Raw genomic sequence first — 22,729 nt, 5'->3', positions numbered from 1 at the left:
GCAGGGAAGGTTCACGTTTTCTTTACAATCCAGACATTGGGAGGGAGTTCTTCCTGGTGTTAGGGCAGGGAGTTTTAAACCTCCCCACCCTGACCCCGCTGAGCATGATGGAGATGAAAATAAGGCCCTCTCCACTACACCACACAAAGGGTGCAGTTCTCACCCCCATCCTGGTCTGGATACATGGGCTGAGGAAGATGCTGATTAGGCCAATAGGCTGACCAAGAGATTATGGTAGGGGAACTTCATAATGGCAAAAGTTACCTGGAAAACGTGGTTAGGTTGATAAAATACTTAGATGAAAATATTTACAGCAGTGTTACCTTTGTTCTACCAGATGAAATGTATTAGTTTAAATTTATCTACATGTTGCATGCGACAGGGGCTTGCTTTCAGCATTTGATTTATTAATCACTTGACAAAAAATCAAATTATTGTTTTAATTTTTTATTTAGAATCTTAACAAATTGAGGTAATAAAAATTAAAAATGTTGTTTTACACATTTTATTTCATTAGAACTTACATTATTTTTAGTACTGTTTCAGAGAAACCAAATGGAAATAATCTTCAAAAACTTTCCATGATCATCTTTCACATGAGAAATATTAACAGCACAGGCAACAGATCTGAAAGGCATGAATCTGGACCTAGGAAAGTACTAAAACTGTACATGAAGACAAATTGCAACATGTTATCAAGGAAAATCAAACTTATCAATCCAATGTGAACATTTTTCATGCTTTTACACATTTCCCCATTAAGGTTTCATATCTTAATACTGAATAACTATGTCCAATATTCAAAAAAAGAAGTTGGGGGTGGGGAGAAGCCATCTGAGAATTCTCATTGAGGAAACATAACGTAGTCTTTCCACAGCTTTGAAACTGCTCAGTATGAACAGTGCTGCTGGTTTTGACAGCACTTTTGGTTTTAAATTCAAAACAGCTATTTTTATCTCATGGTCCTTCTTAAAGGATGCTACTTTAGAAAATCCCTCAATGACAGAAAAGGTGACAGCTGCCTAATAGCATTTTCAGGAAACAAGTCAATGTAATCTACATATACATATACAAATGTTGTTCTTTGCTATGACTAGCATAATGCATCTGTTAGATGGAAAGTCTAATACTTTATTGTAGTTTCCTTTCAGCTGCCTAGGGCTCCAGTACTATAACAAATGATACCTCAAATGGTCACATACAATATTGCAGTATGTACCAATAGAAAAATCTAGTCATTATCTTGGACTCAACTCGAGTTATCACCAGGTTTTCTCTAATGGCTTAAGGTCTATGCTAGAATACATATGAATTTAGCAACTACTTAAGACACCTGACAACAAGCAAAGGACCAAATCATATTACTGAAATATGGGTGATAGAGTAGACCCATTAAAATCAGTGGACTTTAATTCAGTTCATTTATTTTAATATATCTCCTCTAAGTAATGGTTAACATTGGCTATCACCCTATAGGGTGAATGAAACTGCATTAGTCATGTCCACATTTGTCTTAAGGTAGTACAAAATTAGTGTAAAAGCTACACCATTAGGTAACCACTAGTTGCACCACACAGTTGTGTTCCCCCGCCCCATTTTGAATTTGGTATGTGTTAAGAGTTAATTTGTTTAACTGAACTGTGGATAATCTTTAAATAAAAAACAACACCAAACTTGAGTACAAGAGTGAAAGACTTGCCATTCCCACCAATGGAAAAAACACAAGAAAACCAAACTAAAACATTTGTAATTCCTGTGGAACAACTGGAAATACATAGAACGATCAAAACTATTACAGAGCACAAAAGGGCATAAGGAACACTAGGATAGAGAGTTGTATTTTGTTCAAGTAAGCTGCTGCTGCTGAAGTCTTCACATTCAGTTGACTCATTCAGAATTTAATGCATCTAGAGCACTAAGTATTGCTAGGTTCAAACAGCACGAAAATTCTTCAACACATTTCCTGAATATTGCCTTTAGAGGGCAATTTCTCAAGCAGCAACGAGTCCTTCACACTCCTGCCTACATAAAATTGCTTGCTCTAGAATTAGCCAGACTGGATGTAAGCCTGAACTCAGGGGTTCTTAGTCCCATGTAGTTAGTAAGCTTAAAGCAAATAATTTCAGCCTTAAGTTATAACTAATCAGTGACTAGGATCACCACATACATTTTCAAGACATGAACTATTTTGAGCTTTTAACAAAGCTTTTCTACTTGTTTATCTTATTCAGGTTTCCTAACCACAATATTCAGTTAGGAAGGTGAATCAAAATATAAAAGCTCAATGCTCAAGGAAAACATTGGGAATTCATGACAGGGTCATCCAACTTATACAAGTAAGATCTTTCCAAAAAGTTAAAACTATTATATTAGCTTACTGTACGTAAGATAGAATACAACTGGAACCACTTTACACACAATCATGTCATAATCACATCAGTGTTTCCTCACAATGAAAACATGGTGTATGTCACGCATAAATTTATCCATCGTCTAATAAATAGCTCATGGTATCTATTCAAAAATAATGACTTTTCTGTCCATGTAGGCAGTCAACTTGTACTACCACATAGGGCCTACTTTACTATTCATGCAATGAGGGGCACTGCACAATATTTCTACCTTCAGACCATACAGGGAAGTGGCCTTGACTTTATTTCAGAGACCAAGAAAGGAAAGGAGATCTGTGATTAGTTATGTATCAAGAAATGATACTCAATGGTCCCTAGCTAAATACGCATGACAAATTTTAGCCCAAACAGCAAGTAATGCCACCCACATTGAACTGTCAGTGCAAAGAAACTTAAAGATTACAAACAAACTAGAAGGACATTGAAGGCATCGAAGTGTGAGGAAATATCAAGTTTTTTTTCCAGCTTCCAGAGGCTGTTCACAATTAGTTTACTCTGAAGCTTCGGACACTAATGAAGATACCAGCCATTATAGTGAAATATCCAGTTGCAGTGCCTTAACAAATCTTGTTTGTTTTTAGCAACCACTATAGGTCTTAGAACTATTTAGATTTTCATGTGCGCAACTAGCATGGCATTGCACTTTTAGCATGCTATCAACGCTGATAGCTTGTAATAGATAAAGAAAGCTATGTAGAAGTGCTCAAAGCTCCTCAGTTCAAGATCAATCGGTTTTGTTTTTTACTTCCATGGCAAAGAGTTAAATTTTCTCAAAAGAATTTTGACAGTCCCATTTCAAATCAATATGGTCAAATTAAATCTTCCCTAGAACTAGAAAGCATAATTTTAAACACTGAGAAGATATGCATACATTTATTCTCAACAGAATTTTCTTTGTTTCTTCTAATTTTCCATCCTCTTGACAACTTCCATCAATGTATCAAAGATGGAAATTTTCTTCTTACATTTAGTGTCCTTTTTAAAGTCAGCTGTGCCTCTACAAACCAAACACATGAAGGATATAAAAAGTCTAATGCAATTAAAGAAGTAACCAAGACCACGATTACCAGAAGATTATAAAATTACCCAAGAAGAACCTTCTTTGGGTTTCTTTCACTGTAAATATGAAATTTAACACCAAAGAGAAATACTGCGGTCCTTTTATCCTTACTCTTGGTCTAAGAGACAACAGTATAGAAACAAGTATCCTACCACAGAAAGTTTATATAAATACATTAGAGAGACACTGCAGGAAGTGAATGTCGTAAGACTGGTAACTTTAATCCATTCAGAGTTTCATTTGGTTGAAATGGTCAGTGCTGTTCTGTGAAAGAAAGCTTCCTAGGCTGTTTTATGACTGTAGAACTCCAAGAGAATGAAGAGCGGCAGACCAGTTTCTTTGTGTCCCAGTATTCACAATGCTGTCCTTCCTGATGCATATGAAGTGTTTTTATTTGGCACATTATTGATACATAGGTAAAAAAAAAGAAAAAAGAGAATGAATCATACTCTTACAATTAGTAGTTTACAAGAACAAAGCAAAAGCAAATGTCATGAGCAAATTAAAAAAGGGTTTTCCCAACTGAGAATCCTACTGAAATACTTCATCAACAAAATATACAAATTACATTTCCTACCATTGTTCAATTGCTAGAGTTCTTCCCCTGTGTCATATTACTGTGCTCTATCTTACAGCGCCCTGGGTTCTGTAAATCCAGATGTTAAGATTTATGAGATGTTGATCAACCTATTTCTATTCGTTTTTTCCTTAAGTCAGTTCCCTGTTTTAGTGCAGATATTTAGAGTTCTATAAAGTCTTGTAAACTCTGGTCACATTCCAGCAGCAGTTTGCATCAACCGTCCCTTGCTGGCAACATTCTTCCCTTCCTTTGACAAAGATGCATATTAAACTGTTGTGTCTCCAAAGTCCTTGTTCCAGCGAATATAAGCTTCCAGGGTCTGTGGGCTGAGACTGCGTTTTATTTTCTTCAAGGACTCAGTGAAGTCTGACAATTTGATATTTCTCATCTAGAAGCAAAGAAAGTTTTTTACATTAACCACCTTGGTGATGCTTGCTTTCTAAGTTGCATTTTGGACTGAACTGAATCAGAATATCAAATATGCTCATTTAGCTATTAAACTTACAAAAGTCAGGATCATAGGGAAAAGTATCAGTAACAGGCAGAACAAAATTAATCCTACCTTAATTCCAGGTGTTGTTAATACATGAGAACAGAAGTCCAGTCAAAATCACAGGCCATGAATTATTTCCTCTCACTAAAAAGTATTTGCTTAGCATGAACATTTTTAACTTTCAGCCTTATAGTCTTGGCTGTGTTTTAAACAGTACAGAAATACATTTTGGGACTTGAATCCTTGGCCTGCGGTGTTTAAGTACAGTGGTACCTCTGGTTACGTACTTGATTTGTTCCGGAGGTCCGTTCTTAACCTGAAGCACCACTTTAGCTAATGGGGCCTCCCGCTGCTGCCGTGCCGCCACCGCACGATTTCTGTTCTCATCCTGAAGCAAAGTTCTTAACCCGAGGTACTACCGGGTTAGCGGAGTCTGTAACCTGAAGCGTATGTAACCTGAAGCGTATGTAACCCGAGGTACCACTGTACTGACTAGGAGGCTATAAATCCTAAAGCCAAGATGGAGAGCTGCTTTCAACCCGAGTACTTGATTTCAACATAACCAACCATCCAGAGCCTCATTTCAATGGAGAGCAGGACAAAAGTTGATGGGGCAAAAAGCACAAAAGAGAAAAACATAAGGGCCTCTATGACCCCCCCCCCACTTGTCACAAACCTCCCCCAGACATGTGGGCAAACAACTCTCTCTCTCTCTCTCTCTCTCTCTCTCTCTCTCTCTCACACACACACACACACACACACACACACACACACACACAGTGTGTCTAACACTATACTGCTAAGTTCAGAGGTAAGGGGGAGGAGGCATAATTTCTCCCCACTCCAGTGCTGGGGTGGGTGTAAATGCTGCCTTTACACTTAAGGAACATGCAAAAGGCGTATTTAATCTTAGTGCTGTTGTACTTGGCAAAAGGCCTGGCAATAAGAAACTGTCCTTTAAGGGATTATTTCCATCTATAAATGATGTTGGATTATTGGCAGGCAGTGTTTGCTAGGACAAGCTGGTGAGCAAGACTGGGGGATACAGTAGTACGTCATGAAATTTGAAATGAAAAGGGAATGGGACCACTTTTAGCATGTGTTTATGTTATCAATCCTCGATTAGTATACAGACATCAGGCTGGATCCAGAATTGCGCTCCTCAGAGTTTCAGTTGTGCTGAATCAAGGAGAAGTGGTCCTGCCAATTCCTCCTCCTATCTGCAGCCTCCTGTGACCCCTTGAAAGACTATCTGAAGGGCTTGGGCTCTGAGAGTTGCTTCATCTTGGTGGGGGTGGGAGTGCAGAACCTCTGCTGGATCCTGGTTCCATGTGCAAATGGAGTAAGACCTTACATTCCCTGAGGGGCAAATTTGGCTCTATCCTATGTTACTTAGAGATCTTCTTCCCCATGAAGTATTTTCAGGCTGTTTTGTTGTCCTTTGTGGATTAGATACACGAATCAGACAACTTATTTTAATAACAAAAATAACTAGTTGGTTTGGCAAAGCAAATCTTAAAACAGCATACCTCACTGGCAGACATGTTCTTCACTTGCTCTGGTTTTAGTTCTGTAAATTAAAGAAATAACTATCAAATGTATTTTGAAAAAAATAACTCCCACCAGAAGTCCCAATATCTGAAACATCCCTATCTTAGTACTGGAAAGTGAAACACACTAAGTAATAGTCAAATGAGATAAGGCATCAACAGCAATCACCTGGTTCCATTATTTTTTCAGTCTCGATCTGAAAAATTACTAAGGTTATATTGTAAAATTATTACTTCTAGGACAGTATTAAAATAAAGAGAACTGAATTTGTATTTTAAAGCTTCATTCCATTTATTTATTTTAGCATTTTAAAACTGGATAATAGGCTTAGTTTTGTTGAGAGATGCAACGGATGCTTTGGAATAAATTGTTAGTTCTAGAATGTATCTATAACAGAGTATTTATACTTTTATAAAGGTCCCATTGCATTGTCCTAGCTTCTGCCAACCTTGCAGTTCAAAAGCATACCAGAGCAAGTAGATAAATAGGTGTAAATGTAAAAGACCCCTGGACAGTTAAGTCCAGTCAAAGGCAACTATGGGGTTGCGGCTCTCACCTCGCTTCAGGCAAGGGAGCCGGCATTTGTCCACAGACAACTTTCTGGGTCATGCAACCAGCATGACTAAACTGCTTCTGGCACAATGGAACACCATGATGAAAACCAGAGCACATGGAAACGCCGTTTACCTTCCCACCACAGCAGTACCTATTTATCTACTTACATTGGCATGCTTTCGAACTGCTAGGTTGGCAGAAGCTGGGACAGAGCAATGGGAACTCACGTGTCACATGGATTCGAACTGCCAACCTTCCGATCAGCAAGCCCAAGAGGCTCAATGGTTTACTGCTGCAGTGGGAAGGTAAACATGTATCATGTAATCTCTTCATAGTGAATGGCACAATAAAAATCCTTGTCTAATACTATCCAGCTGTATTTTAAAAATTCTTTAAAATCAAGGCTTTATCTAGCACAGAACAGAAAAAGGTTCATGATCTCATTTTTTCATTAACAGGTAACCAAGCTTACCTCGTATAGGACCCAGTGCTGCATCTTTAGCTAATGCTGTTAAGTCACTCCCTGAGTATCCCTCTGTCATTCTTTGTAAAGAGAAAGTGAACACAATTTCAGTTTTTTCCTGTGGATAACTGCATTAAAGAAACTCAGCAAGTTTACAATATTTTAAGACACTAGCTTGTAGCAAAAGCAGCCTGCTTTTTTAAAAAAACTAAATAAAATGTTAATTTAAAATTAATATTATATTGAATGTTTAACGTTTATGTAATGAAATTTTAGCTTTAGTATCAAACTGTCAGTGGTGTTATGTTTGATGGATGCATCAAGTATTGATATTTACATAAAAACCTAAGGAAGAAAGACATCTATCTGCATGACATACTCAAGAGAATTATTTTTAGAATCCCTGCTGATGTGCAACAGCTGCAAATCCTACTACACATACACCAGCTGTAATGAACAACAAACATAAAGTTACTCACCTAGCTAGCTGTGCCAGCTCTTTTTGGGTTAATGGATTTCCTTGCTTGCTCAAAAGATTTTTTAGTAAAAGCAGTCGTGTCTGTAAGGCACAATATTCACTATTTATAACTATACAAACAAGAAATCTTGTGTAAGTTAATGTTATAAAAATACTTAAAACAAGAGGCCTGCCAAAGACATAAACTGGCCAATACGATTATATCACATCTGTGCTTTTCTGCAGTGGGTGCTAGCTCATTTCTGGGCCCAGTCAAAGTGTTGGTTTGGCCTCAGTAAAAGCTCTCTGTATCATGAGTCTAGATTACCTGAAGGATTACCTCCTCCCATATATACCAATCCAGATTGTAAGGTTATCTTCCAGATGGAATTTAGGCAGAAAAAGGGATAATAGTAGAGAAAGAAGGAAGCACCAGCTATTAAGAGGTTTGCAGGAGAAAAGAAACTAAAAATGAAAGGGAAATTGTTCAGTTTGGGCAGTAACATCTAACTACAGACCTTTCTCAAAGTTTGAACATATGCTGACAACATCTGATTAAGATTTTTCCTCCATATGACTTGAAATCCTTTTTACTGAAAGCTTAGATTTTCAAAAATGTGAAAAGACAAGCAGATTGTGAGCTGGAAGGATGTATTCTATGCTGTAAACTCTTTTATAAACCATGCTCACTGAAAATTCATGTTTGTAGCAATTATACGAAAGATTTCAATCTATCACAAATTTGCACCCAAAACAAGCAGTGAGGCAGTTTTGTGTAAAAAATGCAATCACAAGCTACATACCTCTTCATTTGGTAATGATACATACACTCGTTTGATGAATCGCCTGAAAACACAAATATTGATACAGAAAGTATGATTAGGGAAGCATGGTATGTAAAAAGCCCATTTTCTATATCATGTAAAAATTGAAGTGTAAACATCACACTCTGAGAGTATGAAGGAAGAATTTCTGTAGTAATACTAAAAAGAGCTTAAAACTACACATGGATAATTTTAATAAATGCACTGTTTTAACAGATATATTTTTGGCTAAAATATGTCATATGACATTACAGAGGTGTTCAATAGCACCTGATGCCTGAAAAATGCAACTGTCTATTAAATGAAGCAGCCAGTAAGGGGGGGGGGGAGAAATCCTTTATTTTAGAAAGCTTATCATTTGTACATTGTTGTTTTAGCAAATCCAATACGTAATGCCTGTACAGAGGGCAGTCAAGACTGACCTGTAGATCTCCCAGTCCTTATTATTATTCAGCCCAAATTGTTTCAATATTTTCTAACAGTAAATTTGTACTACCTACAGAGCTAAAGAGCTAGCTTCATCCCCATCACACTTCTGGCCCTCATTATCTCAGCTGTGCCATTTGATGTGTTAAGTCACCCTGAAAAACAGTCCCATGTCCACAAGGAAAGTTGCTAATGAGGTAGCATCATTCCCAGCCACCAATATTTAAATGCTAGCATTCAAGAAAGAGGCCCCAAAGGTATACAAAACGGATTTTAATAATCACATAGGTTGGATCCTATGATCACATGAACAAAGAGTTTTGCTCATGGAAGGGTCACTTTCTGCACCTGCTACCAGAACAGGAGATTTTTGTCCATTTTATTGCCCTTCTACAGATCCACAAACCTGCTCTAGAGGACTGGGGTGACCCTGCAGAATATTTGGAAAACAGTATGGGATGTGGCATGGAAAGGAGGGATTTGGAGAGAAAAAAATCACATCCTCCCATACATTAGCAGAAGCCATAGGACTTTCTGTAATTGGAAAGGCACCTTTAGATTTAACCCTATGCCTCATACATTTTCAAAGGAAAATTGTAAGATTGTTTTATTCCTATGAAAAACATTCCAAGCAGCTATGAAATATTTTCAATAATTCCCCTGTGTGATACCACATCTACAGTGATGATTCCAATAATTCTGTGCACAAACACACCCTAAATTAGTCTTTGAAATACTGGAACCCAACACATACCAAGTAAATGATCAAGAATACCTACTATGCCAACCCTCACTATGTACAGCTGTTAATAACACATGTTTTAAAGTACCTGAGAACAGCATCATCAAGCTCTTGTGGCCTGTTAGTTGCTCCCATTACAAGTATTCGGTCTTCTCCTGAAGACTGTACCTATTTTTTTCCCAAAAAAGCAAAGCTTAAATATTTAGAAATTGGAAATTAATACTGCCACAAAATAGTTACCTGAAAAAGCTTAATGTTATAGATTGGTAAACTCTTAATTTTTGCTAAGCAATAACTTTGCTTAGTGTTCCATATTATAAAAATGCAACAACTTCACTCGTTTTCATGACTTCATATTGCACCAGTTTACCAGCCACCACTTTGGACAACACTTGGAGTTCAGTAAAATAGGAAAAGAAAACAGTTCCCTTTTCCCCAATAAAATATTCCTTGTCCCTTCTCTATTTGCTCTTCAGGATTAAAAAGAACTAAGTATAAAAGGGATAATCCACAGTTTAAACACAACAAATTGGTATGCATTGATGTAGCTTCATACCAAAGCTAATACTTACACCATCAAACTCTATTAAAAATTCCGTTTTTAAACGTCTACTAGCATCATGTTCACCTTCTCTTCTTTCACATAAGAGACTATCCACTTCATCTAAAAATTGAAAGTGGCAACATTATAACATTTCCTATAATAATATAACTGAAGTAAGTAAAATAACTTGTATTTTATTCAAAATCTATTATTGAGAGCCATGCAGTTAATAACATATTTGAGAACGAGCATGCATAAGTCTTTTTTTGTCTTCAGTACATCAGTACCAGACTTTTTAATATATATTCACAGAGCAACTTCCAATATAATATTAGTAGTTCTGTAAACATCCTACTTACTTAAATTATAAAACAAATCCAATAAATGGACAATAGCTTCTGATGCAGCTTTACCTGATCACAACATTAGGTTGCTTTACAATTTAAAATTTGAAGCTACTTTACTTTTTTAAATGCACAAATGCTAAAGTTTTACCTATAAAAATTATAGACGGTTGAAGTTCTCTGGCTACTGCAAAAAGAGCACGAACTAGTTTCTCTCCTTCACCAACCTAAAAAGAATATAAGGCATCTACTTCAGAAAATGTTTGTTAATATGGTTCATTCACATCCTTTTCATTTATATAAAACAAGACCAAGACCAAATTTTGACACCAACTCTGTGCTGGTACTTGCGATATATGTTATCTGCCTCCCTGAATAAAAACCTAAACTCGATGGTTTGGATCACAACACAATCAATTTAAGGAAGTTCACAGAAGGAAAACACCTGGCCTTTCCTGCTTTTGAATTCCTAAAAAAGCTTCTCTGGCAGCTCAGGAGGCCTTCCTGAAGTTTGTGGGTGGGGTATCCGCTTGGCAAGCAGAAATTACTCAAATCTTGTGCCAAAATTGGACAAAAGTCCATTCAATTTGGGGTCAATGCCCCACAACAGGCCCCCTTGCCACATCTCACATTGTTCAAGAGGATTTCCCCAACCTTTGTTGTTGTTTAGTAGTTTAGTTGTGTCTGACTCTTTGTGACCCCATGGACCAGAGCACGCCAGGCATTACTGTCTTCCACTGCCTCCCACAGTTTGGTCAAACTCACATTAGTAGCTTCGAGAACACTGTCCAACCATCTTGTCCTCTGTCATCGCCTTCTCCTTGTGTCCTCAATCTTCCCCAACATCAAGGTCTTTTCCAGGGAGTCTTCTCTTCTCATGAGGTGGCCAAAGTATTGGAGCCTCAGCTTCAGGATCTGTCCTTCCAGTGAGCACTCAGGGCTGATTTCCTTAAGAATGGATACGTTTGATCTTCTTGCAGTCCATGGGACTCTCAAGAGTCTCCTCCAGCACCTTAATTCAGAAGCATCCATTCTCTGGCAATCAGCCTTCTTTATGGTCCAGCTCTCACTTCCATACATCACTACTGGGAAAACCATAGCTTTAACTATACGGACCTTTGTTGGCAAGGTGATGTCTCTGCTTTTTAAGATGCTGTCTAGGTTTGTCATCACTTTTCTCCCAAGAAGCAGACGTCTTTTAATTTCGTGACTGCTGTCACCATCTGCAGTGATCATGGAGCCCAAGAAAGTAAAATCTTTCACTGCCTCCATTTCTTCTCCTACTATTTGCCAGGAGCTGATGGGACCAGTGGCCATGATCTTAGTTTTTGGATGTTGAGCTTCAGACCATATTTTGTGCTCTCCTCTTTTACCCCCAACATTACAAAGATGATTTCTGGGGGTGTATGTAGCTGCAGGGGGAATGCAGGTGAGAAACTTTCTGTGAACTTAGTTAGGATCCAAGCCAATAACTTTGTCATAGGTTTTAACAAGTTGCTGTGAAATTTAAGTGATTGCCTCTTCACATTTATTTAGAAATATGTGTTTATAGCAACTTTTCATTGCCAAATGCTCCTGTTACATTTTTTTGAGCCAAACCTACATTATCAAGAACCCCAGGTATTTTTCAAAAGTGTACAACTAGAATATACAACTGCTACTTACATATTTTGATGTTAGACTTGCAGCACTTATGTTAAAGAAAGTTGAATTTGATTCTGCAGCCACTGCTTTGGCCTTGAATAAGAGAAAATGCCAAGTGAGGACTACCGCATAAAAGGTTTACAGTATTCTTACTAAATGTGTAAGAAATAGTACAATACAGTTATGGAAAATCCAAATAATCTATCATTGATTTAGCAATATATAGCATGTCACTCCCTAAAAGTGTGACATGTCTGCCAAGGTAATCAGCTGAATTTTCAAATGCTTTATCTCTTCAAATTTATTCATAAAAACTGTATGCAGCTAATCTGAGGCTGTCAACCACTGCACAGTGAGATTCATATATAAACTATTAAAACTGGAATATGAACCAACTTCCTCTATTGGATTTGAGATAACATGAGTTTATGAAGCAAAATTTTCCACTTCATTTTTTGTTTTATTCATAAAGTATTAGGAAATAAACAAAATAGTTTTACAAATCCCGATGTACCAAATGTGCTACACTAAAACACCACAATGCATCATCTTATACAAGCTTTTTTAAAAAAGAAAAGAAAAAAAGAAATGCTAATTTACTGAAAGCAGACCAAGAAAAGTACTGTTTTATTCCATAAAGGTATACAGCTCATTCCTACTCTTAACTTAAAGAGAGTATTTGCATGTTAATACCAAGCACCAAATTCACTTAAACCATCTAGGGCCGTCTCTCCAAACATAAGTTAATTTACCCACCCACTCCCACAAAGCTGTGATAGCCTAAGTAAAATAAGTGTAAGATGCAAGTTATCTGCACTTTCCTCATAAGATACTGTAAAATTCTCAGTATTCTTCGAAGCAGAGGGCAAACAGCCCAACATTAAAATACTCTCCTATTTCAAAGAGATTATTCAACACCTTTTTTCATAAAAAGAGAAAGCAAATGTGGAAGGTTCTCAAAAAGCTGAGCTGAACAACATACTAGAGTGCAAAACAGATTTCTCACCAACATCGTCTTTCCATTTCCTGGTGGGCCAAACAACAACAATCCACGTGCAGGAGCCCTAAGCCCTGTAAACAGCTGAAAGAATAGCTTAGTTATACACTGTTTTGTGACTGTAAACAAGCATAAGGTTATATGGAAACAGGCAGTATCTACACATACATTTAACACTGATGTTTCTTTAAAAGATGTAACTTTCAAAAAGACAGGTCATCCAGACCACTGGATTATATAATTATTTAGGGATGTGGGTGGCGCTGTGGTCTAAACCACAAAACCTAGGGTTTGCCGATCAGAAGGTCGGCAGTTCGAATCCCCGCGATGGGGTGAGCTCCCGTTGCTTGGTCCCTGCTCCTGCCAACCTAGCAGTTCGAAAGCACGTCAAAGTGCAAGTAGATAAATAGGTACCGCTCTGGCGGGAAGGTAAACGGCATTTTCATGCACTTCTCTGGTTTGCCAGAAGCGGCTTAGTCATGCTGGCCACATGACCTGGAAGCTGTACGCCGGCTCCCTCAGCCAATAAAGCGAGATGAGCGCTGCAACCCCAGAGTCGGCCACAACTGGACCTAATGGTCTGAGGTCCCTTTACCTTTACCTTTACTACTTAGTATACATATTGCAATGCTATATATAGAACACATATTGGATCTAAGAAAGTCGGTTTATAAATATTTTAAATAGATGCTATGGACAAGAGGGCTACATGCAACTAGATAAGTTTCACTCCATTGAATAATCATAATTATTAACAACCCTACTGGGTTACAATGAAGAATCATGATTTTTATTACTACTTTTAAGGAAGAGATGCAAATAGAGCAAGCTTTCTCTGGAAACAATCTTGATCCTTTTCTTGGTACATTATGTGAATTAATCCCAAACTGTAAATGAGCAGCATTAACATAAATAGCATACATCATTTATACACAGAACAGAAGGCTCTAAGGTGCAATATAAAAACTGACGGAAAACATATTGCTTACCTCAGGTCTAAGTGAAGGAAGAATAACAATTTCTTGCAGTGCCTGCTTAGCCAGCTCTTGCCCAGCAATATCATCAAATTTGACAGATGGCCCACTAACAGATACAGAATACCAATTAGTGCAACAATAGACATTTCATTGCTCTGGAGTACAGCTGGCTAGTTTTACACCATTACTGCCATTTAAGAAATCCATTAAAATTATGAAATTACCCACATTTATATTCAATGTTTCATTTCCTATAACCACACCTGCATGTTTTATTTAGACCCCCAAAATCAAATTCTGCTATCAACTCATACAGAAAAATTAATATGTTTAATCTTAATTGCCCTATTGGGGGGAAACCCCACTTTTCTTACATAGCAATCTAAAAAAATAACCCTGTCTTTATTAAAGACAACCACTGATGTTGCTTACCTGTCTACTATTTCATTGAGAATAAGATTAGCAAGATTACTATCCACGTTTCTAAAAACCTTCATGTCTTTCTTTTTTCGCACAGCAGTTGTAGGAGTAGAGGGCTTGTTGGCTCTATTATTTTTTGGAGTAGCCTGAAGAAGCAATTTTTAAAAAAATATTTCAATATTGTTTGGGGAAAAACCACAAGGACAGCCCCCAGTTCCTTGGAATATTGACTTTGAATCTGGAGGTTCCACTGCTATTATGGCTGACAGAGCTACACATCATGAATTTGTTTAATCCCCTTTTAGAGCCATCTCAAGTCAGTGGCAATCACCATATATTTTAATAGTGATTTCCATAAATAAAGGAATCTATTTCCTTTACTCCATGCAAAAAATGTAGAAACCTCTATCAGGTTCCTTCCTCCTGTTAGTTCTTTTAAAAAAAATCTGAAGAGCTTCACACACTTTAGCATCCCTTTGTAGATCAAGGGTAGGCAAGCTAAGGCCCGGGGGCCAGATGCGGCCCAATTGCCTTCTCAATCCGGCCCATGGACGGTCCGGGAATCAGCATGTTTTTACATGAGTAGAATGTGTCCTTTTATTTAAAATGCATCTCTGGGTGATTTGTGGGGCCTGCCTGGTGTTTTTACGTGAGTAGAATATGTGCTTTTATTTAAAATGCATCTCTGGGTTATTTGTGGGGCATAGAAATTCGTTCATCCCCACCCCACCCCCCAAAAAATAGTCCGGCCCACCACATGGTTTGAGGGACAGTGGACCGGCCCACAGCTGAAAAAGGTGGCTGACCCCTGGTAGAGATGCTCCAATCCCTTGATCATTCAGGTGGCTTTTTCATTCTGAAATCCTTTGAGATGGAGTAATCAGGACTGTACACATATTCCAAATGCACCAGAGATTTGTATGAAAGCAGAATGATACCGGCTGAGTTGGTTTCAGTCCCTTTCCTAATCAACCCTTGTAAGAAATTTGCATTTATCATCACTGCCACACATTCTGTTGATTTTTGCATAGATTATCCACCACATTCTCAAGCTCTGTTACCTGGTTATTCACCACCAGTTCAGACCAATCAACATGTTAGGATTTTTAGCTCATGCAACATTATTTGGAGGTCTTGGACTCTTGAAAATTATTACTAGGATATTCTATTTTGACAGTTAATTTTAGCATTCTCCTTAAGTACATGGAGAAAAATGAACATAGACTACCAACAGGTGTAAGATTTTAAGAGTAATGGTGGAGAGGAAGTGGTTTGATAGTGATACAACATTTTACTATCCTGTAGCATCCTCTGATGAAACAAATTGTGCAGGTTTCTGACACACTTTAAACTGAGGAAAACCCAGCCATCATTTCAGAAAGATGATCAAGGACAGTCAATTGTATGGACACCTGTTCTAGTTTCCTATTAGCAAGCAGTTGAATCACAAATGAAGCCACTGCACACCTACATACCCTTGGAGCCATTTTGTTAACTGATTTCAAGCATAGCACTACTGGTTGAGAAGTTCTAACACATGGTCTCAATAAAAAAAAGAGCTAGGACAATAAAAGTAGCACTTTTCTTTAGAAACTCTTTTTGCAATTAAAGACTCTAAGCTTTGAAATAAAGCTCTCTGTTGCCATGTATTTCCTCAATTTTGAATGGTAATGTTTCTGTTATGAATACAAACTGGCAAGCAAGCAGCACATGGAGCCTACTGCCTTACCTTCTGAGTTGAAGCTGCGGGAACAGTTCCTTGTCTAGGTACAGAAAAATTGGATATTCCACTATAACTAGGTGTCCTTTGGTGCCCTGAAAGCCCCACAGATCCAGTTTTGGCCACTGATTTTGAACGAGGGAGTGAGTTACTCGTTTGAGTCAATGGGTCCTTCTTTTTTGGAACAGCTCCACTTTCTACAAAAAGGAAGACACAGATATGTCAATATAGGGTATACTCAAAACAACTAGTTGCACACCATCCTTTAAAAATAATGAGTGACATCTTGATCAAATGTACTGCTTTATAGCATTTTCTAAAGTGGAGGAGTCATATTCATATTTGTTTTACTTGCTTGGTAGAAAATTCTAGTAAGTCTACATTAATACCACTCCTGGACCACCATAAACTCAGATTAGTCAATCAAATTCTATTTAACTATTAGTTGTTTAAACACTACTGGACATGCAGCTGTCAACCATCACATTTAATACTACAGCAAATAAGTTTTAGAGTCCTACAAATACATTCATTCACTTGATACAGATGAACTGCAATTACCACTAGAATAATCATAATTGCTAGGCATCTACGTAGCACCTAGAATATTCAAAACTCTGAACCAATGTTACAATCCTTAATAAGAAATACAAAAGTGTAAGGTAGGTTAGTATTATTATCCACATATTGTCAACGGAGGATGGCAAGACTGACCCACCTCATGAATTCATAGCAGAGGCAATATCTGAACTGGGGACAGAGTCTCTTAATCACTACATTATACCTGTATGAAGCAAAGTATCAACTCTGCAGCATCTGAATGGTGTTAAGTTTTTAGAATAGGAAGAGGCAGCCAAAATTCTAGCTGGATATGGCTTATGTCAGCCAAGTCCAATATACACCCTGTGATTCATTTCTGGGAAACACAATGCCAACAATATCACAAGTAACCGACCCAACAGGGAAATTCTGAATGAAGATTATAGTTCATCTCTTACATTGATATTATTTGAATTGTGTTACACTACTGCATAACTGAAAATAATCCTGAAATTCAGTTGAAAAATAATTCCGCCTATGCCACTACACTTTAGCTAACATAATTATTTTACGTGGCCTGACCAACATGATCCAGCATGCTTTATCTTTACCAAATCACATTTTTGTCACTTCAGTGTACAGTGTAAAAGTTGAAAGCGCAAAGAAGTAAAAACATATTGTAAATCTTAGAATGTCAGACTCACTTTCCACTTATTTTAAAACTTTGTACCATACTTCAGTTTGAAATTTCTAGGGCACTTCACAAAACATTAAGGACAACAAATAAAACAATGAGCAATGAAGTAGTAACAGCAGCAAACATTAAGAAGTCAAAAGATAAAAAGAATTTTAAAAGTCTGGAAAACCAACAAATCTTTGTCTTGTGCATTATAGTCCTAGCAAAATAGGCACCAAGTAAGAATCTCTGAGGAGAGAATTTTACAAACTGGGCACCAAAATAAATAAAATTCTCCCCTGTCACCACCATCTTCAACTTATCTGGCAAGGGTATACAGGTAGATTGATAAGGAAAGGAGACAATCCCTATGGTAGCCAGGTCACAAGCTATGCAGGGCTTTGTACCGTGCTTGGAAACAGATCAGACGCCAATGAAGTTCTTTTTAGGTATTAGCATTATATTCCTGATCCCAGCTAGTAACCTAACTGAACTTCAGAAGGCAGTCCCAAATACAAAGCATTGCAGTTGTCTATTCTGGAAGTCGCCAGAGCACTGATAACTGTGGACAGGCTATTGTATCTTTTGTTAAATGAAAATATATCCTGTCCTACCTACTGCAGGAGCCCAAGGCTGCAAACACACCCACAATTCAAAAACATTCTAAAACGGTTAAAATAGTCTAAAACCAGTTATAATTAAAAATATTGTTACATCCACTGATTTCAGGGTTGCTAAGAACAGTATTAAAGCTAGAACCATGAGTATTTCCCACCCAAATAAATAAATCTGCAGAGTGGAGTGCACTCCCATTCAGAACTGGTTGACTACTGGTTCCCTAGACAAAACACCTTTTAACAGCAGATAAATCCTGACAAAACTGAGCTTCAGTTTGTTGGCAATCATTTGGTCCATTCATGATTCCAATGGACAACTTAGCACTTCCACTACCTTGACTAAATCCATTGTCAAGGAGAGACAAGAGTGTATACACTGGAAACACCACACTACAAAACCTTGGATGACCTCACCCAGCAGCTTCAAGTAAATGTGAAACAGAAGAGGGGAGAAAAAAGAACCCTGTAGGACCACATAACGAACATATATCCTATGGGATCCAACAGTAGTACCTGGAAGTGGCCCTTCAGCTAGAATGCCCTCCCACTGGATGTCAAAGAGAACAACTACCAGACTTTTAGAAGACATCTGAAGGCAGCCCTGTTTAGGGAAGCTTTTAATGTTTGGTGCATTACTGTATTTTAATAATTTGTTGGAAGCCGCCCAGAGTGGCTGGGGAAGGCCAGCCAGATGGGCGGGGTATAAATAAATTACTACTACTACTACTACTACTACTACTACTACTACTACTATACTACTGTGATTTCAACTCTGAAATCAGGGAGTCTTTCCAAAAGGAGGCTGATTGTACCAATACTGCTGAAAGTTTGATTCAAGAGTAACTGGAATTTCTTGGCAACCAACCATCAAGCATTCTGCCCAAGGAGGAGAGTTGGGATTAACCAACAATTTTTATGGCTCTTGGGGTGCAGGGAGAGTTTCTTCAGAAGCAACCTCATAACTGTTAATTTCCAAGCAGCTGGAATTACTCCTTCTAGTAAATAGGTATATAGGCTAGATGCAATAAGCCAAGAAGGGAACCAGTTAAGCAGGCTTGCAGTAGGCAGCACCTCTCCAACCCCCTTATCTACATCCTCATACCACAAAACTAGACTAGAAGGTACTCTAAGCATAAGAAGACTGAACTGCAAAATTAGTTGGATACCAACTCAGGACAGAACTTTGTCCTGGAAGCACACAGCAATATCACAGCATGTTTCCAAGGATCTAGGATGTAAAAATGGCAGAGAACTCTTCATCACCATCACCGCCACAAAGACAACTTGATAAGTCACTACCTGTGTTTGACTGGATTCACACTTGAGATTAACATGTGTTCTAAATTTTTCCTGCTCCACCTCATTGCCTGTAACTCACTGGTAAACCAGAGACCAGATTGGGTTATGTGAAGTGAGCAAAACTTCTTAGGAGTAATCCTTACTTGAGAGTACCCCCAAATATGGTTAGGAAAGAGCAATTTTATTCTAAGCTTTAACAGCTTTATGATGCAATTAAGACAACATTACTGATTCTCAATCATCAGCACAGATTCAAATTATTTAGCAAAACAACTTGCATTAAACGGAACCAAACTATACTATTCCTTCAAAAACTAATTAAAATTCATCTGATATCTGGCAATGCCTTAGTCAGACCACACTTGGAATACTGTGTCCAATTCTGGGCACCACAACTTAAGAAGGATGTTGACAAGCTGGAACGTGTGCAGAGGAGGACAACCAAGATGATCAAGAGTCTGGAAACTAAGCCTTATGAGGAGCACTTGAGGGAGCTGGCTATATTTAGCCTGGAAAAGAGGAGACTGAAAGGAGATATGATAGCCATCTTCAAATATCTTAAGGGCTGTCACATGGAGGAGGGAGCATGCTTGTTTTCTCATGCTCTGGAGCAGGTATCCCCAAACTTTGCCCTCCAGCTGTTTTAGGACTACAACTCCCATCATCCCTAGCTAACAGGACCAGTGGTCATGGATGATGGGAATTGTAGTCCCAAAACAGCTGGAGGGCCGAGTTTGGGGATGCCTGCTCTGGAGGGTAGAACTCAAACCAATGGCTTCAAGTTGCAAGAAAGGAGATTCTAACTAAACAGTCGGAAAAACTTTCTGACAGTAAGAGCTGTTCAGCAGTGAAACAGACTCCCATGAGAGATGGTGGACTCCCCTTCCTTGGAGGTTTTTAAGCAGAGGTTGGATGGCCATCTGTCATGGATGCTTTAGCTGAGATTCCTGCATGCAGGGGATTGGCCTAGATGACCCTTGGGATGCCTTCCAACTCTAAGATTCTATGATTCCATGGAAGCTCCAGCCGTGTACATGAGCTAAGCAAAAGTATATGAAAGGCTGGTAGTATTTCAATGCCTCATTTAAGAATGGTTAACAAGAATGAAGAGAGTATTTATGGCCTAAAAGTAACAGGCAGATTTTAAAAAACCAACTGAGGAAACCCCTTCCACCTCAGATCTCTGGGGATTCTCATCTAAAATACCAAACTTCTAAAGCAAAAATATTAAGTCACCATGCTTATATTTTAGCTTAGTTGTGCTTTCAACAATATTTGCATCTGTTCATTTGAAAGCATTTGTCTTACAAACAGTGAAAATAACTGAGATGACCGATTAGCTAGTATGCAGAGAAGCTACCCTACTAACAAAATTACAAAACTAACAATGAACATTTCACAATCTGCTGTTTTAAGTTCACTTTTCCTTTTTAGTGCATACTTTCAGAATATCAGGTTACAAACCTTCCCCCAAAATATGACTTCAACCAACTCTCACATATAGTTCTCCTAGTTAACAACACAATTAAAATTCACATATGTGCAGCCTTTTACAGTAATTCTAGGCATACTTTCTAACATCAAGCAGCAAAAGAGCAATGACCAATAATAAAAAGTAGGATATACCGTATTTTTCGCCCTATAGGACACACTTTTCCCCCTCCAAAAATGAAGGGGAAATGTGTGTGCGTCCTATGGGGCGAATGCAGGCTTTCACTGAAGCCTGGAGAGCGAGAGGGGTCGGTGCGCACCGACCCCTTTCGCTCTCCAGGCTTCAGGAGAGCCCAAGCGCCAGCCCCACAAGGTCGGGGGACAGAGGGAGGCAGAACGCCGCCATCCCGCTGTCTCCCGAAGTGGTTTGGAGGCTGATGGCGGGGAGACCCCGCCGCCAGCCCCGGGGACAGTGGGGAGGCGCAGCGTGTCTCCCCGCTGTCCCCGGACCTGATCTGAAGGTGGGCGGCGGGGAGAAGAGCGCTTCTCCCCGCTGCCGGCCTCGCAAGCTCCAGGGACAGCTGGGTGGCGCAGCGCGTCTCCCTGCTGTCCCCGGACCTGATCTGAAGGCGGGCTGCGGGGAGAAGAGCGCTTCTCCCCGCTGCCGGCCCCACAAGCGCCTGGGGGGGAAATAATTTTTTTCCCCTTTATTTCCCCCCAAAAAAACTTGATGGTTCCTATGGGCCGGTGCGTCCTATGGGCCGAAAAATACGGTAACTAATGGGAAGTGTATTCAAATATCGTTTTGGTTGATGTTAATATAAAATAGAATTCAAAACAATCCAGTTATATAGTTTTGCCTTATATCACTTTGTAGCAGCTTCTAAAATCTCCCAGCTTTTTTTTCTGATACGGTATTTCACAAAATGCAGGGGTTTTTTTCAAACTGTTAAAACTGCATTTTAAAAGCATGTGATTTTTAAAAATTAACGATTTGCCTTAGGAACCATTTCATTTAAAATGTGGTTAACTTTAAAGTACAAGGAAAGGAGTTCAACAAGAGCAATGTTAACATAATTTTGAGGACAGACCGCACTACAGAAACCTTTCAGTAGAAAAGCATTTTAAATATTGTTTAGGAGCAGGCAATTTAGCACTGCATATTTTCTTTGTTACATAATATATACTGAGACATCCCCCTAATTATTTAGGTGCTGGTAAAACCAAACCCACCTGACTGGAGATGTCCATTGCGGCATACCAGGTTAGTACTGTCACTACAGATTTCCATTTGCAGCTTGGGAATTTGCTTAACTGCCTGCATCTTCTCTATGCAACAAAACAGAAGGGTGGGGAAGGACAAATAAAAAACAAAAAATGAACCCATGGAAGTTACGTACACTAAATCACACAAAAAATGACTTTGCCTTTGATTGACTTGAAATGGATTAAAGTTAGAAAGCATGTGTCCTATGTTTGCTATATTATGAAGCTACAAGAACATCTAAAAGATGATATACTATTATGAAAAGGTTGTGAATTACGGTCAATAGCCAAGTTAGTCAGAAATCACAATGTAAAAGATTGATGGGAAACTTTTCAATGCTGTATGCACAGGTATCTCTATCCATGGGAAAAAGAAGGTTTTAGGTGAGAGAGCTTGTAACCAGTTGGTACATGTTGCAGCCAGATCTTATCTTTATAGTACGCTTTATTGGCAAATGTTTGTGTATAATTACCATTCCATAGTTAACAGCTAATGCTTGCTTCAGCAGATTACATCACGTCAGACAATTCTTCAATTAATAAGGCTGAGCAAGAATCATCTTTTCTGATCAAATTAGCATCTTCAAACTTCAAACATTACTAAATATCAAATATCCTAAAGGGAAAATGGATTCTTAAAGGGGTGTAGCATTATTGTACAATTAGCAGATTTGGGGGAAACTGATGAAGTC

General features: G+C 38.5%; 2 protein-coding genes across 6 annotated transcripts in view; both read right to left on the bottom strand.

Annotated features, from left to right (window-relative positions):
• Positions 1–22,729, bottom strand: part of LOC308583798 (uncharacterized protein) — a 133,794-nt gene that overhangs the window by 27,544 nt on the left and 83,521 nt on the right. The window lies entirely within an intron of this gene.
• Positions 438–22,729, bottom strand: part of SPAST (spastin) — a gene marked incomplete at its 5' end in the record, with an annotated part of 33,098 nt that continues 10,806 nt past the window's right edge. For 2 of the 5 annotated variants that reach the window (XM_081187143.1, XM_081187144.1), the window contains 14 exons: positions 438–4,439; positions 6,074–6,114; positions 7,123–7,193; positions 7,593–7,672; positions 8,374–8,416; positions 9,651–9,730; positions 10,135–10,226; positions 10,602–10,677; positions 12,116–12,187; positions 13,101–13,175; positions 14,081–14,174; positions 14,501–14,634; positions 16,218–16,405; positions 22,005–22,100. In XM_081187143.1, the coding sequence (XP_081043269.1) occupies positions 4,317–4,439; positions 6,074–6,114; positions 7,123–7,193; positions 7,593–7,672; positions 8,374–8,416; positions 9,651–9,730; positions 10,135–10,226; positions 10,602–10,677; positions 12,116–12,187; positions 13,101–13,175; positions 14,081–14,174; positions 14,501–14,634; positions 16,218–16,405; positions 22,005–22,100 (1,265 nt within the window). In that variant the 3' untranslated portion in view covers positions 438–4,316. The remainder of the gene's footprint in view (positions 4,440–6,073; positions 6,115–7,122; positions 7,194–7,592; positions 7,673–8,373; positions 8,417–9,650; positions 9,731–10,134; positions 10,227–10,601; positions 10,678–12,115; positions 12,188–13,100; positions 13,176–14,080; positions 14,175–14,500; positions 14,635–16,217; positions 16,406–22,004; positions 22,101–22,729) is intronic. The other 3 variants (XM_081187145.1, XM_081187146.1, XR_014006164.1) reach the window with 2 other exon arrangements.

This window comes from Podarcis bocagei, assembly GCF_964188305.1.
Source record: "Podarcis bocagei genome assembly, chromosome: 3".
NCBI classification, from domain to species: Eukaryota; Metazoa; Chordata; class Lepidosauria; order Squamata; family Lacertidae; genus Podarcis; species Podarcis bocagei.
Note: the sequence above shows the minus strand (reverse complement) of the source record. Positions and strands in the feature narration are given on the sequence as shown.